Source organism: Gorilla gorilla, chromosome 11, assembly GCF_029281585.2.
Source record: "Gorilla gorilla gorilla isolate KB3781 chromosome 11, NHGRI_mGorGor1-v2.1_pri, whole genome shotgun sequence".
Taxonomy (NCBI): domain Eukaryota; kingdom Metazoa; phylum Chordata; class Mammalia; order Primates; family Hominidae; genus Gorilla; species Gorilla gorilla.
Window position 1 is genome coordinate 128,351,882 of NC_073235.2, and position 19,205 is coordinate 128,371,086.

The 19,205-nt window shown below is 39.1% G+C and overlaps 1 protein-coding gene across 2 annotated transcripts in view; it reads left to right on the forward strand.

Annotated features, from left to right (window-relative positions):
• Nucleotides 1-19,205, forward strand: part of NYAP2 (neuronal tyrosine-phosphorylated phosphoinositide-3-kinase adaptor 2) — a 335,042-nt gene that overhangs the window by 245,976 nt on the left and 69,861 nt on the right. For both annotated transcript variants that reach the window (XM_004033288.4, XM_055380579.1), the window contains one exon: nt 9,589-9,692. In XM_004033288.4, the coding sequence (XP_004033336.3) occupies nt 9,589-9,692 (104 nt within the window). The remainder of the gene's footprint in view (nt 1-9,588; nt 9,693-19,205) is intronic.

Genomic DNA, 19,205 nt, shown 5'->3' on the forward strand with positions numbered 1-19,205 from the left:
TGTAATTTAGATTTTTTTTTTTCTGGAAACATGGGGAAGGTGAACAGATGGAGAAACATGGCTTTTTATCCATGTGAAACATACAAATCATCTTTTAGAGTGGGCTTATTCTTTAAAATATTATTTAGAATAATTCAATCAATAAATGCTTAATGAGTCCTTATCAAGGATCAGTTATCATGTTACTCAGGGAACTATACTGAGAAAAGAGAGAGACATGGTTCCTGCTTTCAAAGAGCATGGAGTTTAGTAGAGGAAGAAAGGGAAGGAAGGACCAAGTGTACCAGGCAGAGTGAAGTAGCGTGATTAAAATCCTACAGTAAAAGAAGGCAGGGAACTTAGGATAAACTGGGGCAGTGTGCTGGGGGCAAGGCTACTGATGAGGCTGGTCGTATAACCTGAGCTGTGTGTACCATTGTGTGGAAGTGGTGTGTAATTTATTATAAGCAGGGAAGCTAAAAAAAATCAGATTGACCCCCAATAATAAAAGCCACTAACACTTCTTGAGATTTTAGTACATGGTTTTTGCTATGGAAAAATCTTAACATGTATTATCTTATTTAATTGTTACAGCAATCCTGTGAACTAGGTACCTTTATTTCTCCCATTTTATCTGTGAACAAACAAGTGTAGAGAGGTCAAGCAAATTTCTCCTGGTTGTTCAGCTAGGAAGTGATGGGAGTTTAGCAAACCTTGTGAAAAGATATAGCTCTTTCCCAAAAGCTCCAGCAGAAGTATGAAAGCCACTCTCATTGACTGACTTTGGTCACATGTCCATCCCTGTACCAGTCAACGAGACCAAGGGGATAGAATAATTGATTGGACAGACTTGAGTCGTGTGGCCACTTCTGGAGCTAGAGTTGAAGTCAGCTCTTACTACAGAACCATAAGAACTAAGATAACTGGTGATACTGTTCTCTGAAGAAAAATCAAATTACTATTCCAGAAAAAGAGGAAATTGATTTTAGACAGAGAAAAATGACAGATGACCATTACCCCTCCTAAATGTTTATTTTTAAATAAATTTGTATGGGTGTTTAAAAACTATTTACTACCAAAACTTTTATCAACAGCGTTAGAACATTTGAACAAATAGCAAACTTGAGTTATGCATAATTCTATCAACATTGTTACTAAAAAACAAATACACAGACAAAAACAAAAATGCTGACCAGAAAACAGGAGTAAAATAAATGACCTTAATAAACTAGCTCATGATTAATCAAGAGTATCTTTGAGGTCATTCAATTATTTTAACAAATTTCATTTACTAGCATCAAAGAATCAATGAGTAGAACCTTGGAATTTGCTTCTTGTTATAGATGATAAAAAATCCCCCGAGAGTTTGTATAACTTCCCTCAGGTCTCATGGGCAGAAAACAGTGTTTCTTGGATTTTGCCATAGAGATTTTTCCAGGAAAGCATTTCCTAACTGGTGGTTCCCAAATCCCTTGAAATTTTGAAAGGATTTCCCATGTTCCTTGCACTTAAACATGGCATTTTCCTATGTTTTATTGTTTTAAAATACACAACTGGCAGATTAATTGTATAAAAAGTTACCTTTTCTTTTTTTCGGCTCCCTTATAATCTTTTTTTTAAATTTTATTATTATTATACTTTAAGTTTTAGGGTACATGTGCACAATGTGCAGGTTAGTTACATATGTATACATGTGCCATGCTGGTGCGCTGCACCCACTAACTCGTCATCTAGCATTAGGTATATCTCCCAATGCTATCCCTCCCCCCTCCCCCACCCCACAACAGTCCCCAGAGTGTGATGTTCCCCTTCCTGTGTCCATGTGTTCTCGTTGTTCAATTCCCACCTATAAGTGAGAATATGCGGTGTTTGGTTTTTTGTTCTTGCGATAGTTTACTGAGAATGATGATTTCCACTTTCATCCATGTCCCTACAAAGGACAAGAACTCATCATTTTTTATGGCTGCATAGTATTCCATGGTTTATATGTGCCATATTTTCTTAATCCAGTCTATCATTGTTGGACATTTGGGTTGGTTCCAAATCTTTGCTATTGTGAATAATGCCACAATAAACATACATGTGCATGTGTCTTTATAGCAGCATGATTTATAGTCCTTTGGGTATATACCCAGTAATGGGATGGCTGGGTCAAATGGTATTTCTAGTTCTAGATCCCTGAGGAATCGCCACACTGACTTCCACAATGGTTGAACTAGTTTACAGTCCCACCAACAGTGTAAAAGTGTTCCTATCTCTCCACATCCTCTCCAGCACCTGTTGTTTCCTGACTTTTTAATGATTGCCATTCTAACTGGTGTGAGATGGTATCTCATTGTGGTTTTGATTTTCATTTCTCTGATGGCCAGTGATGCTGAGCATTTTTTCATGAGTTTTTTGGCTGCATAAATGTCTTCTTTTGAGAAGTGTCTGTTCACGTCCTTTGCCCACTTTTTGATGGGGTTGTTTGTTTTTTTCCTGTAAATTTGTTTGAGTTCATTGTAGATTCTGGATATTAGCCTTTGTCAGATGAGTAGGTTGCGAAAATTTTCTCCCATTTTGTAAGATGCCTGTTCACTCTGACGGTAGTTTCTTTTGCTATGCAGAAGCTCCTTAGTTTAATGAGATCCCATTTGTCAATTTTGGCTTTGGTTGCCATTGCTTTTGGTGTTTTAGACATGAAGTCCTTGCCCATGCCTATGTCCTGAATGGTAATGCCTAGGTTTTCTTCTAGGATTTTTATGGTTTTAGGTCTAACATTTAAGTCTTTAATCCATCTTGAATTAATTTTTGTATAAGGTGTAAGGAAGGGATCCAGTTTCAGCTTTCTACATATGGCTAGCCAGTTTTCCCAGCACCATTTATTAAATAGGGAATCCTTTCCCCATTGCTTGTTTTTCTCAGGTTTGTCAAAGATCAGATAGTTGTAGCTATGCGGCGTTATTTCTGAGGGCTCTGTTCTGTTCCATTGATCTATATCTCTGTTTTGGTACCAGTACCATGCTGTTTTTGTTACTGTAGCCTTGTAGTATAGTTTGAAGTCAGGTAGTGTGATGCCTCCAGCTTTGTTCTTTGGCTTAGGATTGACTTGGTGATGCGGGCTCTTTTTCGGTTCCATAAAAAGCAATGAAAGTTTATTAGGAACAAAAAGAATGTCCAGGCACAGTTCCTCATGCCTGTAATCCCAACAGTTTGAGAGGCCAAGGTGGGCAGATCATCTGAGATCAGGGGTTCGAGACCAGCTTGGCCAACATGGTGAAACCCTGTCTCTGCTAAAAATACAGGTTAGCCATCCATGGTGGCATGCACCTATAGTTTCAGCTACTCTGGATGCTGAGGCAAAATAATCACTTGAACCTGGAATGTCACTGCACTCCAGCCTGGGCAGAAAAAAAAAAAAGAAGAAGAAAAAAGCTAACTAATAAATTACATAGTTCTACTGGTACCTACTTAATAAAATTGATGATGGTGAGTTACAGACCTGGAAACATCTCATTGTATTGTCTTGATAATTGTTTACTCAAAGGAGTTAAAATGACTGTGTTCCTCCCTCCTTCTCTCCTTCATTCCCTCCTTTCCTTTTTTTTTTCTTATTTCTTCCTTTTCCTTCCTCTCTGTTTCCCTCCTCCACTGCCTTTCTCTCTCTCTCTCTCTTTCTGAATCAACCTCTTTCTCATTTTTTTCTTATTCTCTTTACACTTGATCTTCACTAAATTGCACAAGTGAGTCAACTTTTACTTCTGGGATGATACTAGAAGAGTTTTCAAAGGAAGAAATTTTTCCTTGGACTTAGGAAGAACAAGTGCCTTCTAGTTAATAATTAGTCTCTCAATTGGGATTTCCTTGGGGTAGGAAAGCTCTATCTTAGATCTCTTTCCAGGTATGTGCCCATTGTTGGTGGACCCCAAAATTCTTGGCAATTATTCTATTAAAATTCAGGATCAAAACTTATTGTCCAGTGTCATGACTCCTCAGCCTCACCGTTCAAGTCTCAAAGAGCATTGCATTTCCAAAGGTAGGTGAGCCAAACATTGCATTTAGATGTTACAGGCCTAAAGGATCTGTGAGAGGCTTGATTTGAATCTTTTCTAGAATTTTCAGGATTGCTTCAGATAATTCTTTTGGTCAAAGGTAGTTGAGCTGAACAATTGCACTTTGATGTCACAGGCCTAAAGGATCTCTGAAAGGCATGGTTATAATTAGAATATTTTCTAGGATTTTCATGATTGCTTGAGATAATTCTTTTGGTCAAAGAAACCTTGGTGGATGCAACCTTGTAAGGATTTGTTTCATCAGCCTGGTCTCAGAAACACCATAGGAAATTCCAAATGCATTTAGGTTAGGAATGATGTGAAACTGAAAGAAGAGCCAAAATAAATGGGATAAACAAAAATCTCACCATTTAAAAAATATTCCTGCTGGCTGGGCACGGTGGCTCATGCCTGTAATCCTAGCACTTTGGGAGGCCAAGGCGGGCAGATCACGTGAGGTCGGGAGTTTGAGACCAGCCTGACCAACATGGAGAAAACCCATCTCTACTAAAAATACAAAATTAGCCAGGCATGGTGACGCCTGCCTGTAATCCCAGCTACTCAGGATGCTGAGGCAGGAGAATCACTTGAACCTGGGAGGCAGAGACTGCGGTGAGCCAAGACTGCGCCATTGCACTCCAGCCTGGGCAACAAGAGCAGAACTCGGTCTCAAAAAAAAAAAAAAAAAAAAAAAGTTCCTGCCATGTGATACCATTAAGCAGCAGTGTTATGGAGTGTATGTGTGCGTGTCTATGTGTATCTGCCAGTGTATGTATGTGTACATTATGAATATATGGTAATGATCTTACTCTATCCCTGCTTGTGGAGTCATATTCCATGCTGGGATTGAACATTAGACCACTGGGTGACCTCACTGTAGAACTAACCCACACAGGGTACTTGGCTAGTAGTTTAATTTGCCATGTTCAATGGGTGGTTAGTGATTTATATTGCAGTGCCTACTGGGGCTTGATGAACCTAGACATGATCTGGACTGGCATCCTATGGGGGTAGAGCAAGACGTTTCCAGGTCACGGTGAAATTTGGAGTTTGCTTGGATTTTGGTGAGGCGTAGTCTGTGCATTGGAAATAATGTTGCCTACAGTGAAAACAGGTTTGGTCTGACCAGAAACCAATAAAAGGGGAAATTAATCTTTAGGTACCTTAGGTGATATAAAAGCCTTTGATCTGGTTAGATAATCTTTTTTCATCAGATGATAATATCTTCAACATAAACTGGAAAAAATCTCTATAGTAAATAATTATTTGTCATCCTTTTCTAGGAAAAAAAAAATACTGAATTTTCTCATTCCATGTGACCGAATGTGCTAAGCTAGTCATGGCATGCATGGAAACATTGGCTTATTATGGAAACATGTCAACCAGGGTTCTGATGGATGCTTTGCTTATTGTTTTATATAATAAAGGATGATTCCTTAAGGTATGCAAGGATTTAGGCATCCTGGGAAATGAGGTTAATTTATAAGTTACTAGGATATTGTATCTATGTCATCATATGATACACTTGTGTTTAAACAGCCTCAGAGAGAATCCAGTGGTATTTTCAAGAATGGGTGGGCAGACGTTAAACACCCGCACAAAATCAAGGGAGAATTTTCAAATGCCGTGCCTCCTCTGTAGGACCCCAGAGGGTCACATCCCCTCTAACTGGAATCACTGCCATGGTAAGTAGGCGAGAGAGGCTTGAAACTAGGTCTTATAACAGGTTCTTTGTTACATCATTGCGTCCTTGCTTTGAGGAGTTGCAGTGACCTTTTCTAGGTTAATTTGAGTATCTTCAGTGAAAGAAAAATACATAATAATTGAATGCTTATTAGGTGGTTCCTACCGGCAAAAATGCTGAAAACCACAACAAGCAGTGCAAATGCTATCTAAGTGATAAGGCAGTTCAGAAGAGAGAAAGAAGAAAACAAGATCACAGGATGCTTTTCAATAAAACTACACTTTGAACTAGGTCTTAGAAAATGGTGAGATATGGTTTGATTAAAGTCCATGCTTGGCAACAACTTGAGGTGAAAGGTGGAAGAATCAAAAGTCGATACCAAGAGGGTAGATCAAATTATATATATGTATGTGTGCATACATATGTGTGTGTGCGTGTATATATGTATGTATATAATTTATTTATTTATTTTTTGAGATGGAGTTTTGCTCTTGTTGCCCAGGCTGGAGTGCAATGGCATGGTCTTGGCTCCGTGCAACCTCTGCCTCCCAGGTTCAAGTGATTCTCTTGCCTCGGCCTCATGAGTAGCTGGGATTACAGGCATCCGCCACCACGCCCAGCAAATTTTTGTATTTTTAGTAGAGATAGGGTTTCACCATGTTGGCCAGGCTAGTCTCGAACTCCTGACCTCAGGTGATCTGTCTGCCTTGGCCTCCCAAAGCGCTGGGTTACAGGTGTGAGCCACTGCACCTGGCCCAAATAGTATATATTTTAGAGAGCAAGAAGCAGTGGAAAATAGAGTGGATCCGATCAGATGGAGCCAGGTCACAGAGGACCTCTGGAAAATAGACAGTTTTTCATGATAATAAATATGGAATAATTGAACATTTTTGAACAAGATGAGTGGCCTAAAATATCTAGGAAACACAGTCTGCATTGTGTCTAAGTTAGATGTGAGCAGAGAGATTATGGGGAGGTTTCTGAGATGAGTTGAGATAACTACAAGAGCCATTGCAAGGGGGGAGAAAAAAGCAAATTCCAACAGGACTAAATTTATAGAGAGAGGAAAAGAAAGCTCTAAACTGAAAAAGTACAAGATTTGGACCCTAAGCCTTTAGGAAAATGGAGGTGATGTTTCTACTATACATAGGAAAAGTAGAAGGAAGATCCAAGATACTGAGAAGAAGCTGGAACTTGGTTTGCATCCTGAAGCAATATAGACAGCCTAGGGACCAGGAAGCACAGGGGCTCAAAATCAAAAAGGAGCATGGGAAGGGGACCCTGCATGTGGTCCCCTATGGGAACCTGCGTGTGACTCCAAGGGAAAACATTATCTTTGAAACCATGAGACTGCTGATGTTCTTAAGAGAGAAGGTGCAGAGGGAAAAGGCCAAGCAAGAAACAAGTTGATAAAGCTAAAAGGACATTGGGTTGAGAGAGAGGTGAAGGAATGCATATCACAGGTGGAAAGAGAGTCATTTTCCAGAAAGAGAATGTAGTTGGTTTCATTAAAAGTAGCAGGAGGAATAGAGGTAAGGGTCACTATGCACGTACTTGTGCAAGTGCGTGTGTATGTGTGTGTATGTGTGTAGGGGGTGAGAGCTAGCATTCACTAAAAGCACTTGTTATGTGTCTGGTGTTTTTCTATGAATTTTGCATGTAATTCAGTTTATCTGTTTACTTAGCACTAGCTCAACTCTTCTCCACTAACCTGGAAACCAGGATATTTCACTATTACTATTTCCTTATAATAGGCAAGCAATACATTCTGAAATGCTTTTGACTTCTGGATCGGTTGGAAAGTAAGTCTGTGGATCCAGGATCCTTCCCACTTCAGATTTTGCTGCCCATTCAGTCCTTTTGGCAGGTGTTAATTACTGCAGCTTCTTCAGGGTCTCTCCTTGCCCTGCTCCCCAGAACACAGTGGATACTCTGATAAATGATATCACGGCACCCTCTACTTCTTCCTTCTAACATATTTCCTAATTTTCGGCAAATGATTTTAGGTTTAATGTCTCTCCCCTGAGAATACATAAACGTCATTAGAATATGGAGTCTCCAACTCCTGGGCTCAAGTGATCCACCCGCATCAGCCCCACAAAGTGCTGAGATTATAAGCCATTGTGCCTGGCCCATCATTTGTTGTTTAATGTCTATGTTTAGTGCATAGACTGTGCAGTCCCTTAGGGCAATATTGGGATTTTGGTCACAACTCTCTGGCAAGTTCCTGGCACATAGTAGGCATAAAATACATAGATGCCGAATGTTGAATAAGTGACTAAATTCATTTTACTTGAGAAGAACTAAAACTTAAATAATGAAAACAATTGTCTAAGATCATACACCTAGCAGAGTCAGATTCAAAATTAGCTCTAAGTCCAAACCTTGTTTATTGTCTTTTATTGTTTTCCTCTAAATCAGAAGCACAGAGAAAACACTATTTGATTTGCCAAGAAAGAAAACTATTAGTTCCCTTAGGAGAATAATATTAATAGAGAGGTGAAGCATTGTTGAATAGGTGGAAACAGGACTGAGAAAGGAAAGGTGCATATGGGTGAGAGTGTATGAGTCTGTGTGTAAGTAGGTGTAAGCTTACTCATTCTGTGTGTCTGCATGTTGTGTCTGAGAGGAGTTGGGAGTGGAGGAGTGGAAGGCAATTGATGGAAACTGAAGTTGGCAGTGAACCATTCATGCAATGCAGATATGGTCAATGCTTTTCTCTGAAGTGCGATTCATATAGAAATGGCATAAGGATAGTGCACCTCCCCAGTGTGAGCAACACATTTTCTTTTCTTCCAACAGAATTGGGCACATTCTGGTTCTCTGGCACACGTGTCAGTTCTCAGTACCGTAGTTATGTCATATTATTTAAAGCGAGTTGTTCGATGAGTTTAATTTTTAGGTCAAGTTTATAAAGAAAGGCTTTTTGAAAAGCACTTGTTTATTTAGTAGGCAAAGACTGAATGTGGAGAACCTTAGGTTTCTAATTTGTAAGTTGAGGGTATTGATAGCTAACTCCATAGCTCCAAAGAGAGTTCTTAGGATTAGAGATAATTTAGGTGTAACTCCTCACAGAAGCTGGAATGCACTAGGCACTCAAAAACCAACAGCTCACAATGAAGTTTGTGATAAAGTATAAATGTCCATTTGTCTTTCTATGACTTGTTTTTCCTTTGTCAAATATCTTCAAATATGTCTTTAAATTAATCATCTCTACCTCCCAAATATCCTGTACTTTTGGGATGAAGGGAACTCTTTCAGTCCTCAAACTGTAATCTCTAAAGCATCCTGTCAGTGGCCTAGGCAGCTAATTTGGCCTCCTCAAATTAGAGAAGAGGTAGGAGAAAGCTTTTTAAGTTGGAAAAATAATATTATGAAAGATAGCAAAAGTCTTGGAAGACAGTTATAAAATTTAATGAAAATCAGGATGAGTTGAAGAAATGTTACATTGAAAACATGATGATAGTATTCATGGAAGGAAGGAAAACAGAACATTTGGAGAAGGGAGATAAGACATTTTAGGACACAGAAATCCTATGGACCAAAGCTAAAAGTGAAACATTCAAAATAGTCATGGTACTTGCTTGCTCTCCTAATGGGTTGTTGTTGCTCCAGGGATGACTCCATAGAAACCAACCCTAAGTGGGGTAAAATGTGCAAAGGCACAAGGCCTGTGCTTCTGAGAGTTGTTCCCCAGAAGCCGATCTGGGTATAAACTCCTTTTAGAGTCAACTGCCATGAAAGTGTTTTATCACCTGCTAATTATTAGCAAACATCAGGAGCATTTTGTATATTCCAAGAATAAGTAGCGAAACAAACAGAAAGACTGAAAAGCCACTTCATTATTCCAGATGTCAGTCAGCTAATATTGTGTCTTTTTCTGCTTGTTTCCAGAGCCTAAAGTAAGCTGCAAATTAGGCCGGTCTGCGTCGACGTCAGGTGTGCCTCCTCCATCAGTCACTCCTCTCAGGCAAAGCAGTGACCTGCAACAGAGCCAGGTACCATCATCGTTAGCCAATCGTGATTGACTTCCTGTGATGCAACTTGCCAAATGCTTCCCACCTCTGTCTGTCCTGTTGCTGTAGACAACTTTCGCATTTGCTTTTATTTTTCTATGTGTGTATGGGTTAGGGGATGCAGGGGATGAGTTCTGGCAGTCTGTGTTTTCATTTGAAAAAGAATGTCTTTCTTCCTTGTGATTGGTGGTGAAACTTTCTTTGCTGTTTGTTACCAAATCGTTTTTGTCTCTGGTTTCCATCATTCTGTAATATAAATGTAGTAAACTTGTACTATATGTATTGGCTTAGTGGTTATTTTTTAAATTCTTTCTCTCTTTCATGTTTTGTGTACTTTTATACTGTCTCTGAAAATTTATCAATATTTGATAAATTTATCTACTTTGTTTTATGTAGATTTCTTTTTAAATGTTTTGTCCAGAACACTTGCACAGATGTTGTCAATGAATTTGTACATATTTCTTAGCTCTTATCCTATTATACTGTAATATTTCTGGTGGTTTTATTTTTATTTAGCTTGGAGCATGACTGTAAGACACTGTTGAATATTGATGTCCTTATAAATATTCATATCCCGATTCATTTGGATTGAGTATGGCAGCTAGTCTTTCTTCTTTCTTAGGCTATAGAGACAAATTGACTGGCCAGATAATCTAGATATTTAACAAAAACTGCAGATTAATAAGGCAACCTTTAAGTAAATGACTTTTCTCTCTTATACCAACAATATCAGAAATGTTCTCAGAAAGGGAATGTAAGTGTTCATGCATGGTAAATGAGATCTCAATTATCACTTGGAGAAAAGAGACAAGAAATAAAGGCATAAACTGAAATATCATTTAATCCTTTACAGCATAATATGTTGCTCTGATGTTCGTTTGGGTACGTGGTTGTGGATGGGGAATTAGTATGGGGAAAAATCACTACACATAAATGTCGTATCTTTAGCTCACCCAATAGGAATTCAATACATTGACTTAATTTGTGAGGCTTAATTGTCGTTACTGTTAAGTATTATAGGTGTTAAGTAGGGTGGTGTCATTCTGGAGTGTTTTCTCTCTGCTTCCTAGCTTCAATCTTTGCATTCATGAAACTCTTCTGAAATAGTAACTTATAAAACACTGATGATACCTCCAAGGGAACTGCCCATTACTGATGAGCAAATTACGTATTCATCTATTATTTTAAATGTCAGGCTATTTTAAAAACATAACTAAGTAGAATAATTGCGTTTTCTTCTAATGAGAGACATTGTGCCTCTTAGTGTTTTTGTCTGACTTAAATATGCAAAAGAGTTGATTTATAAATATATGAGGTATCTGCAAATACAAGAAATGAGAGGCTTCTCTCAAGGGTATCTCAAGTACCATTTAGAATTTCTTGTGTCTTAATTTAAAATTTAAATGTCTTTATATAAATGTTAAATGCCTTTATAACTAAATGTACCAACTCAAACACTTTTTGGATATAAAAGAAGTAGAAACAGTAAGACACTGAATAAAATAAATAAGATAAACTGCCAACTTAGCTGATTAAAGCTATTCCAAAAATATTGTACTTACCAACATTTAAAGCTTAAAAACATTGGGTACTGAAAGAAGAGAAGTTTAGCTAATTGGCAGAGGATTGCACTAATACAATCAAGTTTTCAAGTTTATGACCCTTGCTAGTATATTACCTTCAATATCTCAGAGATGTTTTGTATTATTTGTTTTGTTTTGCTTTTTTCCTAGTTGTCTTTATAGCTGTTTCACCCTAAGCCCCTTCAAACTCTCAATGAAAGCAGGTTCTTGGAATAAACTTCCAGAATAGAGACAAGGTGTACCCTTTGTGCCTTTGCATTATCAACTCTTTGTTCACCTGATGGGAAGTTCTTCGTTTTTCAAAATGTAGCAAGGGAGAAAGCCCAGGACGCCTTTATATGCTGTTAGTTTCCTTACCTGCTGATAGAGATTCTGACACACAGTCAAATCATACATGGACTGTCAGAGCTATAAATTAGAAGGCTGGCCTCTAGGCTTCTCCTCTGTGGCTTATAGCCGTTGTAATATACATGCATTCCTATACTCTAGAGATGAAGTGGTAAGCATAGCTCATATGAACACTGCTCTGAACTCCTCTGACTTAGCATTCAACTTAAGTCAAGAAATACTTATTGGCTGGGCGTGGTGGCTCACGCCTGTAATCCCAGCAGTCTGGGAGGCAGAGGTGGGTGGATCACAAGGTCAGGAGACTGAGACCATCCTGGCTAACACGGTGAGACCCCATCTCTACTAAAAATACAAAAAATTAGCCAGGTGTGGTGGCAGGCGCCTGTAGTCCCAGCTACTTGGGAGGCTGAGGCAGGAGAATGTGGTGAACCTGGGAAGTGGAGCTTGCAGTGAGCTGAGATCACACCACTGCACTCCAGCCTGGGTGACAGAGCGAGACTCCATCTCAAAAAAAAAAAAAAAAAGAAAAAGAAAAAAAAAACTTATTGAAAGTCCTTTTCTCACCTACTTCCCATGCCTTCAACCATAGTCTTGACTAAGATGTCTGTTTAAATTACAACCAGGACGGCACTGCCCTGTGCTCAGGCATGCAAGACAATGGTGGAAAAACATGTAAAACTGTTGAATCTAACAATGACTACTCATACCTAAACAAGGATAGGGAACACCTAGCACTATCAAACAAACAATCCCTCTGGTCACTTTTTAAGCAGTTTTTGCAACACCAAGACTCCTGGTAGTTATTAAAACCCAGAATTCTTAATAGGAGATTAATAGACTTCTTACTAGGAAAATCATTGGAATTCATGTGATCTATTTAAAACAAACAAAAGGCCAGGTGCGGTGGCTCACACCTGTAATCCCCACATTTTGGGAGGCCGAGGCAGGTGGATCACCTGACGTTAGGAGTTTGAGACCAGCCTGGCCAACATGGTGAAACCCCGTCTGTACTAAAAATACAAAAAATTAGCTGGACATGGTGGCACACACCTGTAATCCCAGCTACTTGGGAGGCTGAGGCAGGAGGATCGCTTAAACCCAGGAGGCAGAGGTTGCAGTGAGCTGAGATTGTGCCACTGCATTCCACCCTGGGCAACAGAGATAGACTCCATCTCAAAAAAAATAAAATAAAACAAAAAATAAATAAACAAAATCAGTCACTCACCTCTAAATAATTCCAGTGGTGCTTGTCTATGGAGGAATCTGGCCTTACGAATGCTGTGACATTTCAGCCACATTATGGGGCATTACCCTTCGTACAAAAAGAACTGTGTTACTTCTCAGATTGTTGTTGTCATCCCATCTCTGTTCAGTTTTCTTGGTCCTAGTTTGTCACTCACCGTTTCGTGTCATGGTTGGAGCTGTCTAAGAAATGTTGTAGGTGGAGTTAGGTGGAAATGCTTGACATCACTAAGGCAGAGATTCACAGAGGTGACCAAAGTGACTGGTCCCCATTCCCCATGGGCTTGGGGCCAATAGTGACAGCCCACCACCAGAGGTGGTGTATAAACAAAGGGGAAGGTATGTTTGCTTGCCTTTGAAATCAGTTTTAGCTTCAGGTAACTACAGCAGACACACGATCTGTAGAAATGTATAATTGTATTTGACTGGAACTTCAAAATATGTAAGAGAAAATGAGAAACTCTGGAAAAAAGTATGAGTTCTAAAGCATTTAGAGTTTGCCCCAAAACACATATTATTCTCTGACACTCAGAGAGATAAAAATAAGATTTTATTCTTTCTTAATTTGCTCCTGAGTAAATAGACTAGACATGGGGCAATTACAGACATTTTCTTGGAACTTCCTTGTAATGCAGCCATGTTTCTGCATTTACCTTCATAGAAATCTTTGGAAATCAGACTGAATTTTTGGGCCTACCATTAGAAAGTTAACTTATTTTCTTAGTTAAAAAAGTCAAACTGCACAGGAGTCATGTATTATACTTGGAGCACGTTACTTTCTCTTTTGTATTCTCTGTAATAGAGTAGAAAGCCATGTACTCAGAAGAAAGAGATGTGAATGCTCTTAGACACAGCAGATGGTGATGCTCATGTGATTCCTCCATCTCTGGCTGATCTCAGCCTCCTTCTTCAGTGACCCCATTGGAAACAGTGCCATCTATACTCTTGCTGCACAGGTGATGCTATAGCAGCTGATGCACAGGCCATATCAAACCATGCTTTCCTGCAAGAATGGAGCGGCTAAGATGTGTCTCCAAACAGAACTGCAGCTTTCCTTGGAAAAACATTCCCAAGACATGTTTGAATTTGTTTTTCTAGGGAGGAAGGAAATGAGAGCCACAACCTCCACTACACACACAGACACACACACACACACATACATACACACACATACACACACACAAACACAATCTCACACATTCACTCACAAACACATATTTTTTTTTACAGCAGATTCTCATGTCAAGGAATTACAAAGCTAAGAGTGACCCAAGTGTTGAACTGAAACCTCAACTTCTTCAGAGGCTTGTTTATCACTCTAAACTGAATTATCTCTGATCATCCTTGATTTGGGGCAGGGAGGTAGGAAAAGGTCACTTGTAATTTCCTTTGGACACACATTCCAAAGTTTGACAGACCAAATCTCTTTAGAAACCTACACAGAGTGCTTAGAAACCACATAGTGCTTTGCCTCTGAAGCCATGATCTCTGTGGGTCCTGTGTTTCATGATACCTGCGTCCTCACCACCCAGGACAAAACTTGCCCAGCCCAGTCCCTTCTGTATACTTAACAGCTGTTATCCAGGCTACTAAGCCCTGTTCCTTTCAACTTGGCTCTTCGGGATTACTTAGCAAATGCTTATTCCTTTTCATAGCAGCCCCTTGGCCTCTCACTAAGCTCCTAACTTCCCCTTTGCTTGACGACCTTGCAGGAGAATGAGAGTCTTCCCAGGCTGCCTCTGGAGCAGATGCAGGTTCTCTCTTTCCATGGGCTCCACAGCTATGTCATTATGTCAGCACCGGCTGGCAATCCTGGATAATGAAACATGTTAGGGGGTCCATAGCTTGATGCATATCTAGAGTGTATTTCTGAACATGCTCAGATGCCAGAATTGTTTTCTACAAACTTAAAAAAAGAAGATAGACAACCCAAAATAGGGATGTGGGGTCAGTACATGTGAAGACCAGGGTGAAGGACTTAGGTGAATTTCTTTGCAGGGACTGCGCTCAGTTCAGAGGTCCTCCAATGCCCAGCGCAAAGTGGGGCCCTCAGTCATCATTTGTTGACTTACTCAACATCTCTCTCTATAAACATCTTTCTGTATATGCGCTTCAAAAAATCTTTTCTCAAACAATTTGATTTTGTTCCTGTTCTTCAGTCCTTAATATTTCCAAAGCAGGGTCTGTGAGTTCCGAGCTTTCATTGAACTTTCTAGATAGTACATTTGCACATAAAACATGCCTGGGAGCCTGGAGAGTGTGAGAAAGGCTAACAACAAAGGGAACCAGGAGAGTAAGGCCTAGAGTGTGAAATGAGAAATCTAATTCCTTTTTTTTTTTTTTTTTGAGGCAGAGTTTCACTCTTGTTGCTTAGGCTGGCGTGCAATGGTGCGATCTCAGCTCATTGCAACCTCCGCCTCCAAGTTCAACTGATTCTCCTGCCTCAGACTCCTGTGTGGCAGAGATTACAGGCGTCTGCCACCACACCAGGCTAAATTTTTTGTATTTTTAGTAGAGACGGGGTTTCACCATGTTGGCCAGGCTGGTCTCAAACTTCTGACCTCGTGATCCACCTGCCTCAGCCTCCCAAAGTGCTGGGATTACAGGCGTGAGCCACTGCGCCCAGCAGGAAATCTAATTTCATCTCCTGGGTGCCCACCCCAACTCTGAATAACCTGACCTTAAAGGCTGCAAAGCTCCATCCTCATTTAATTTTTGCCTTCAATAGAATCAAGCAGAAAAACAAAAACAAGTCCTAAGGGCAGTATGGGAAAACTCTTTCAATTTTGCTGTGAACCTAAAACTGCTCTAAAAAAAAAAAAAAAAAGGAAAAGGAAAGTAAAAACAAAAACCAAAACACCGTAAAATGTAAGAGTAGAAAAACTTCAAAAATATTTTCTCTTTAGAATTCTCAGGCCACTATGAGCATAGAGATGACTTGTTTTGCCAAAGTCATGCACAGTTTAGTTTAGCCCCTTGTCCTATAGACCAGGGACATTTTACCTGATCAGTTGGATACATTGTCAAGTGTTTCCTACTTTGAGACTAAGGTTTTACAGTCCACAGGAGAAAGCAGTGCTGGGAATGAGATAGCCACAGAATATGTAGTTGGAGAGCATGTGCCACCCTCACTCTGTGTGACCAACGGCCCCTTCTCTATAATGTGCTGCTCAAGTGTTGAACAAAAGTGTTTTCTTTTTTTCTTTTTTGAGATTCTGTGATATTCCAGATTCTCCTATCAGACCTGAACTGAGAACATGTTTTCCATGCCATTTTTACCTTTACACAGCTGATTTGATTGTATGCTCATGATTACATCACATGATGGAAATGGAAGAAAAGCAGAAACAACACACAGAACAGAACTAACAAAATCTGAACTCATTAACACATAGCTTCTCACCACCACACAGCTTCTTTCGGGCTGTGCAATACATCTTAAAATTGGCTCTTATTATTTACTTCCTTCTGCATACATGTCAACCTTACACATATTTCCAAACATGAAAAACCCTAAGAGGAGGACTTGAAACACCCCCCTAAGTTCACAGTACAACATCAGCATTATGTTTGAGAAGTGTTTCTCTGTACTAACTTCAAATTGTAAAATAAAGTGCTATGTTAACAAAGATTATGTTAAAAAGAAATTATGCTACAAAGAAATTATGCTTATTTGTTATAAAAATGATATTTACCAAAGAATTTGGATCTAGCCCTGTGAAATGTGGAATAAATTCATGTTACAAATAAGAATGTCAGTGGCTAAGTGGATCTATTACCAAGTACTATAGCATAGTTGCATTAAAACAATGCAAGTGCAAAAAATATATAAAAAGCATTATCTTATGTGTGTTTTCTATGGTCCTGTCAAATTGTTTTATAAAAACGTTAGGCTTTAGTTCTTTATGGCACTCTCTATGAGCTTTAATTAATGTCATATCTAAGGTGGAAAATAAAATTTATTATTACTTTTAAATAGTAGCTGAATCAAGGAATATGTAAAATGAAATGTTGGAATTATTTCCTTTCTACTTTAATACAAAGAATTCAGAGGGTCATAACTCTTTACAACTTAACTGCAGTATGGGATAAGGAATTTACATATTATTTAGCCATTGCGTGCTTATTAACTTTTACATATTTTAGGCAGCAGAATATTTGTGGGTCACTTTTTAAAGTCCAGAAGTTCCATGATCAGTCTCTCAGTAACTCCATTATAGAGTGGAATAAAACAAAACAAGCTCATGCCTGCCGCCAACAACCTTGTTATTTATTCTGTCAGAGCAAGGAGGGTATAATAAGCAAGAAGATGTTCTCAAAGAAGTCTTGAACCAATTGACAAATAAGGGTGGGGATTGGGCCCAGTGGACTCTGAGGGTGCCTGTTATCTAACTCTGCTGTCCCTGGTACCTGTGTGTGTCCCTCTCTTCAGCATCCGAGGTCAGAGTTATCAACTTAACCACCAGAGCTACAGGTGTGAAGTAGCAGAAGTACGTACTCCAGCTTTCTTTACCATCTGGAAGGGACAAAAAGTTATTCAGGGTTCTTAGGTGAAGTTTGCATAATGAACATTATGTGCCATTTTTGTCACCTCTCATGTGCTTATCATGTGCCAGGACTGGGCTCGGAGCATGCCTGCATCATTGTAGGTGTGTTCCCTACAGTCCTCACTGATGGGTACTATTATTATCCCACATCACAACCAAGGATACCAAAGTGAGTAAGGTTACATACCTTATCCAAAGTTTTGTATTGATTAAATGTCAAAGGCTATGACATTAGCCACTCAAAAACCTGAGATTTACCACTCAGAACCTGATATTAACCAGTCAAAAACCCGAGATAGATAAAAACGTGAGATAGATATGAGACTTACAGGAAGTAAAGATTTATTAGAATCCTGGCTCTACCGGTTAGTGGCTGTAAGACCTGGAATATGTTGCTGAACCTTTCTGAGTCTGGGGTTGTTGTTGAGGATTAATGAGATAACATAGGTGTGTAAAGTCCTGGACAGACATTACTTGTGGGAAAAATATATTCTTTCTCTTTTTCCTAACAGTTTTTCCTCTTTCCAAAAAATTCAATTTTTCTGCTTGCTGGAAAATTCTAAAGAGAAAAGTAGTTCAGTCGGTGGTATTCCAAAGGCAGTAGTCACTGAAGGAATGATTGGTCCACCCCACTATCCCCAAGCTGGTATACAACTGCTAGTGCATGGTTATAAGAAAAAGCAGACAGATTTCTAGTTGGTTCTATCACTGGTTTTAAGTTCTCCGTAGACAGTGCATCTCCTTATTGCCTGCACCTGGGGCAAATTGATTTCCCCCACCTTGTCCTTGGTACCCCCCTAGAGCCCATTATATTCATTACTCCTTCTTTCACAATTACAAAATTAGTTACTAAGTTATTTACCATGTAATAGGGAGTTTAGGTCTGGCATTTCTTCTTACCTTGTAGGTCTCATATGTGGGTTGGAGGCAAAGTACGTAGAAATTGGCTACAGGTAGCATTTCAGAACTGTCAGCTCTCCTGCCCCCAATACTACTTACTCACCTCTTTGAATTAAGGTATGAGAAAATACAATGAAAACATTAAGTCTATATAGGAAGCTATTATCTGCTAGGGTTGGGACAGCAGGTATTAGAGACACAGGATACTTTTTTTTTTTTGCCAACCTCAGCATTTACTTAAAGATTCCATATACAAGTTTTAAATGCCTATTTTTTTTAATGCCTGCAACCATTCACATTATCAAATATATCGATTTAACTATTAAAACGAATGTCTGGCTTCAGATGGGGCGGGCCAACCCATCCTGTGGAAACATAGCATAACACTAGGTGGATACATGGCGCCACCTAGCGTCTGTAGCGCGCTTTGCACTCTATACTTGGCTTTCAAAAATTGAATCAAACAAAACTGTTTTATGACAGAGAAGATGTAAGCGTTGTTTGGGATAATAAGCAAAACGCCTGTAGAAATCTATGACAAAATCTGCTGATGATTTTTGTTTTGAACTTTTTTCATTACTTTAATCTTGCAATTTTAGGTTCTCTAACTTTTAAATTGTATGCCTTTAAAAATAATACTTTGAGGGGAAAAAATGAATCACAGCTACTGATCTCAGAGTGCTATGCATTATTTATGAATATGTGCAGCTGTTTTCATTAGGATTTATGACATCTTCTGTGCATTGTAAATCCCTTAATTCAACCTGAGTTTCCAGGAAAGGAGATCATTATCCCTCTTTTGCCGACTGAAAAGGAAAAGAATAGAAAAAAGCATGACTGGTTAAATGGAAAAATTCCTACTTGATTTCTTTTGT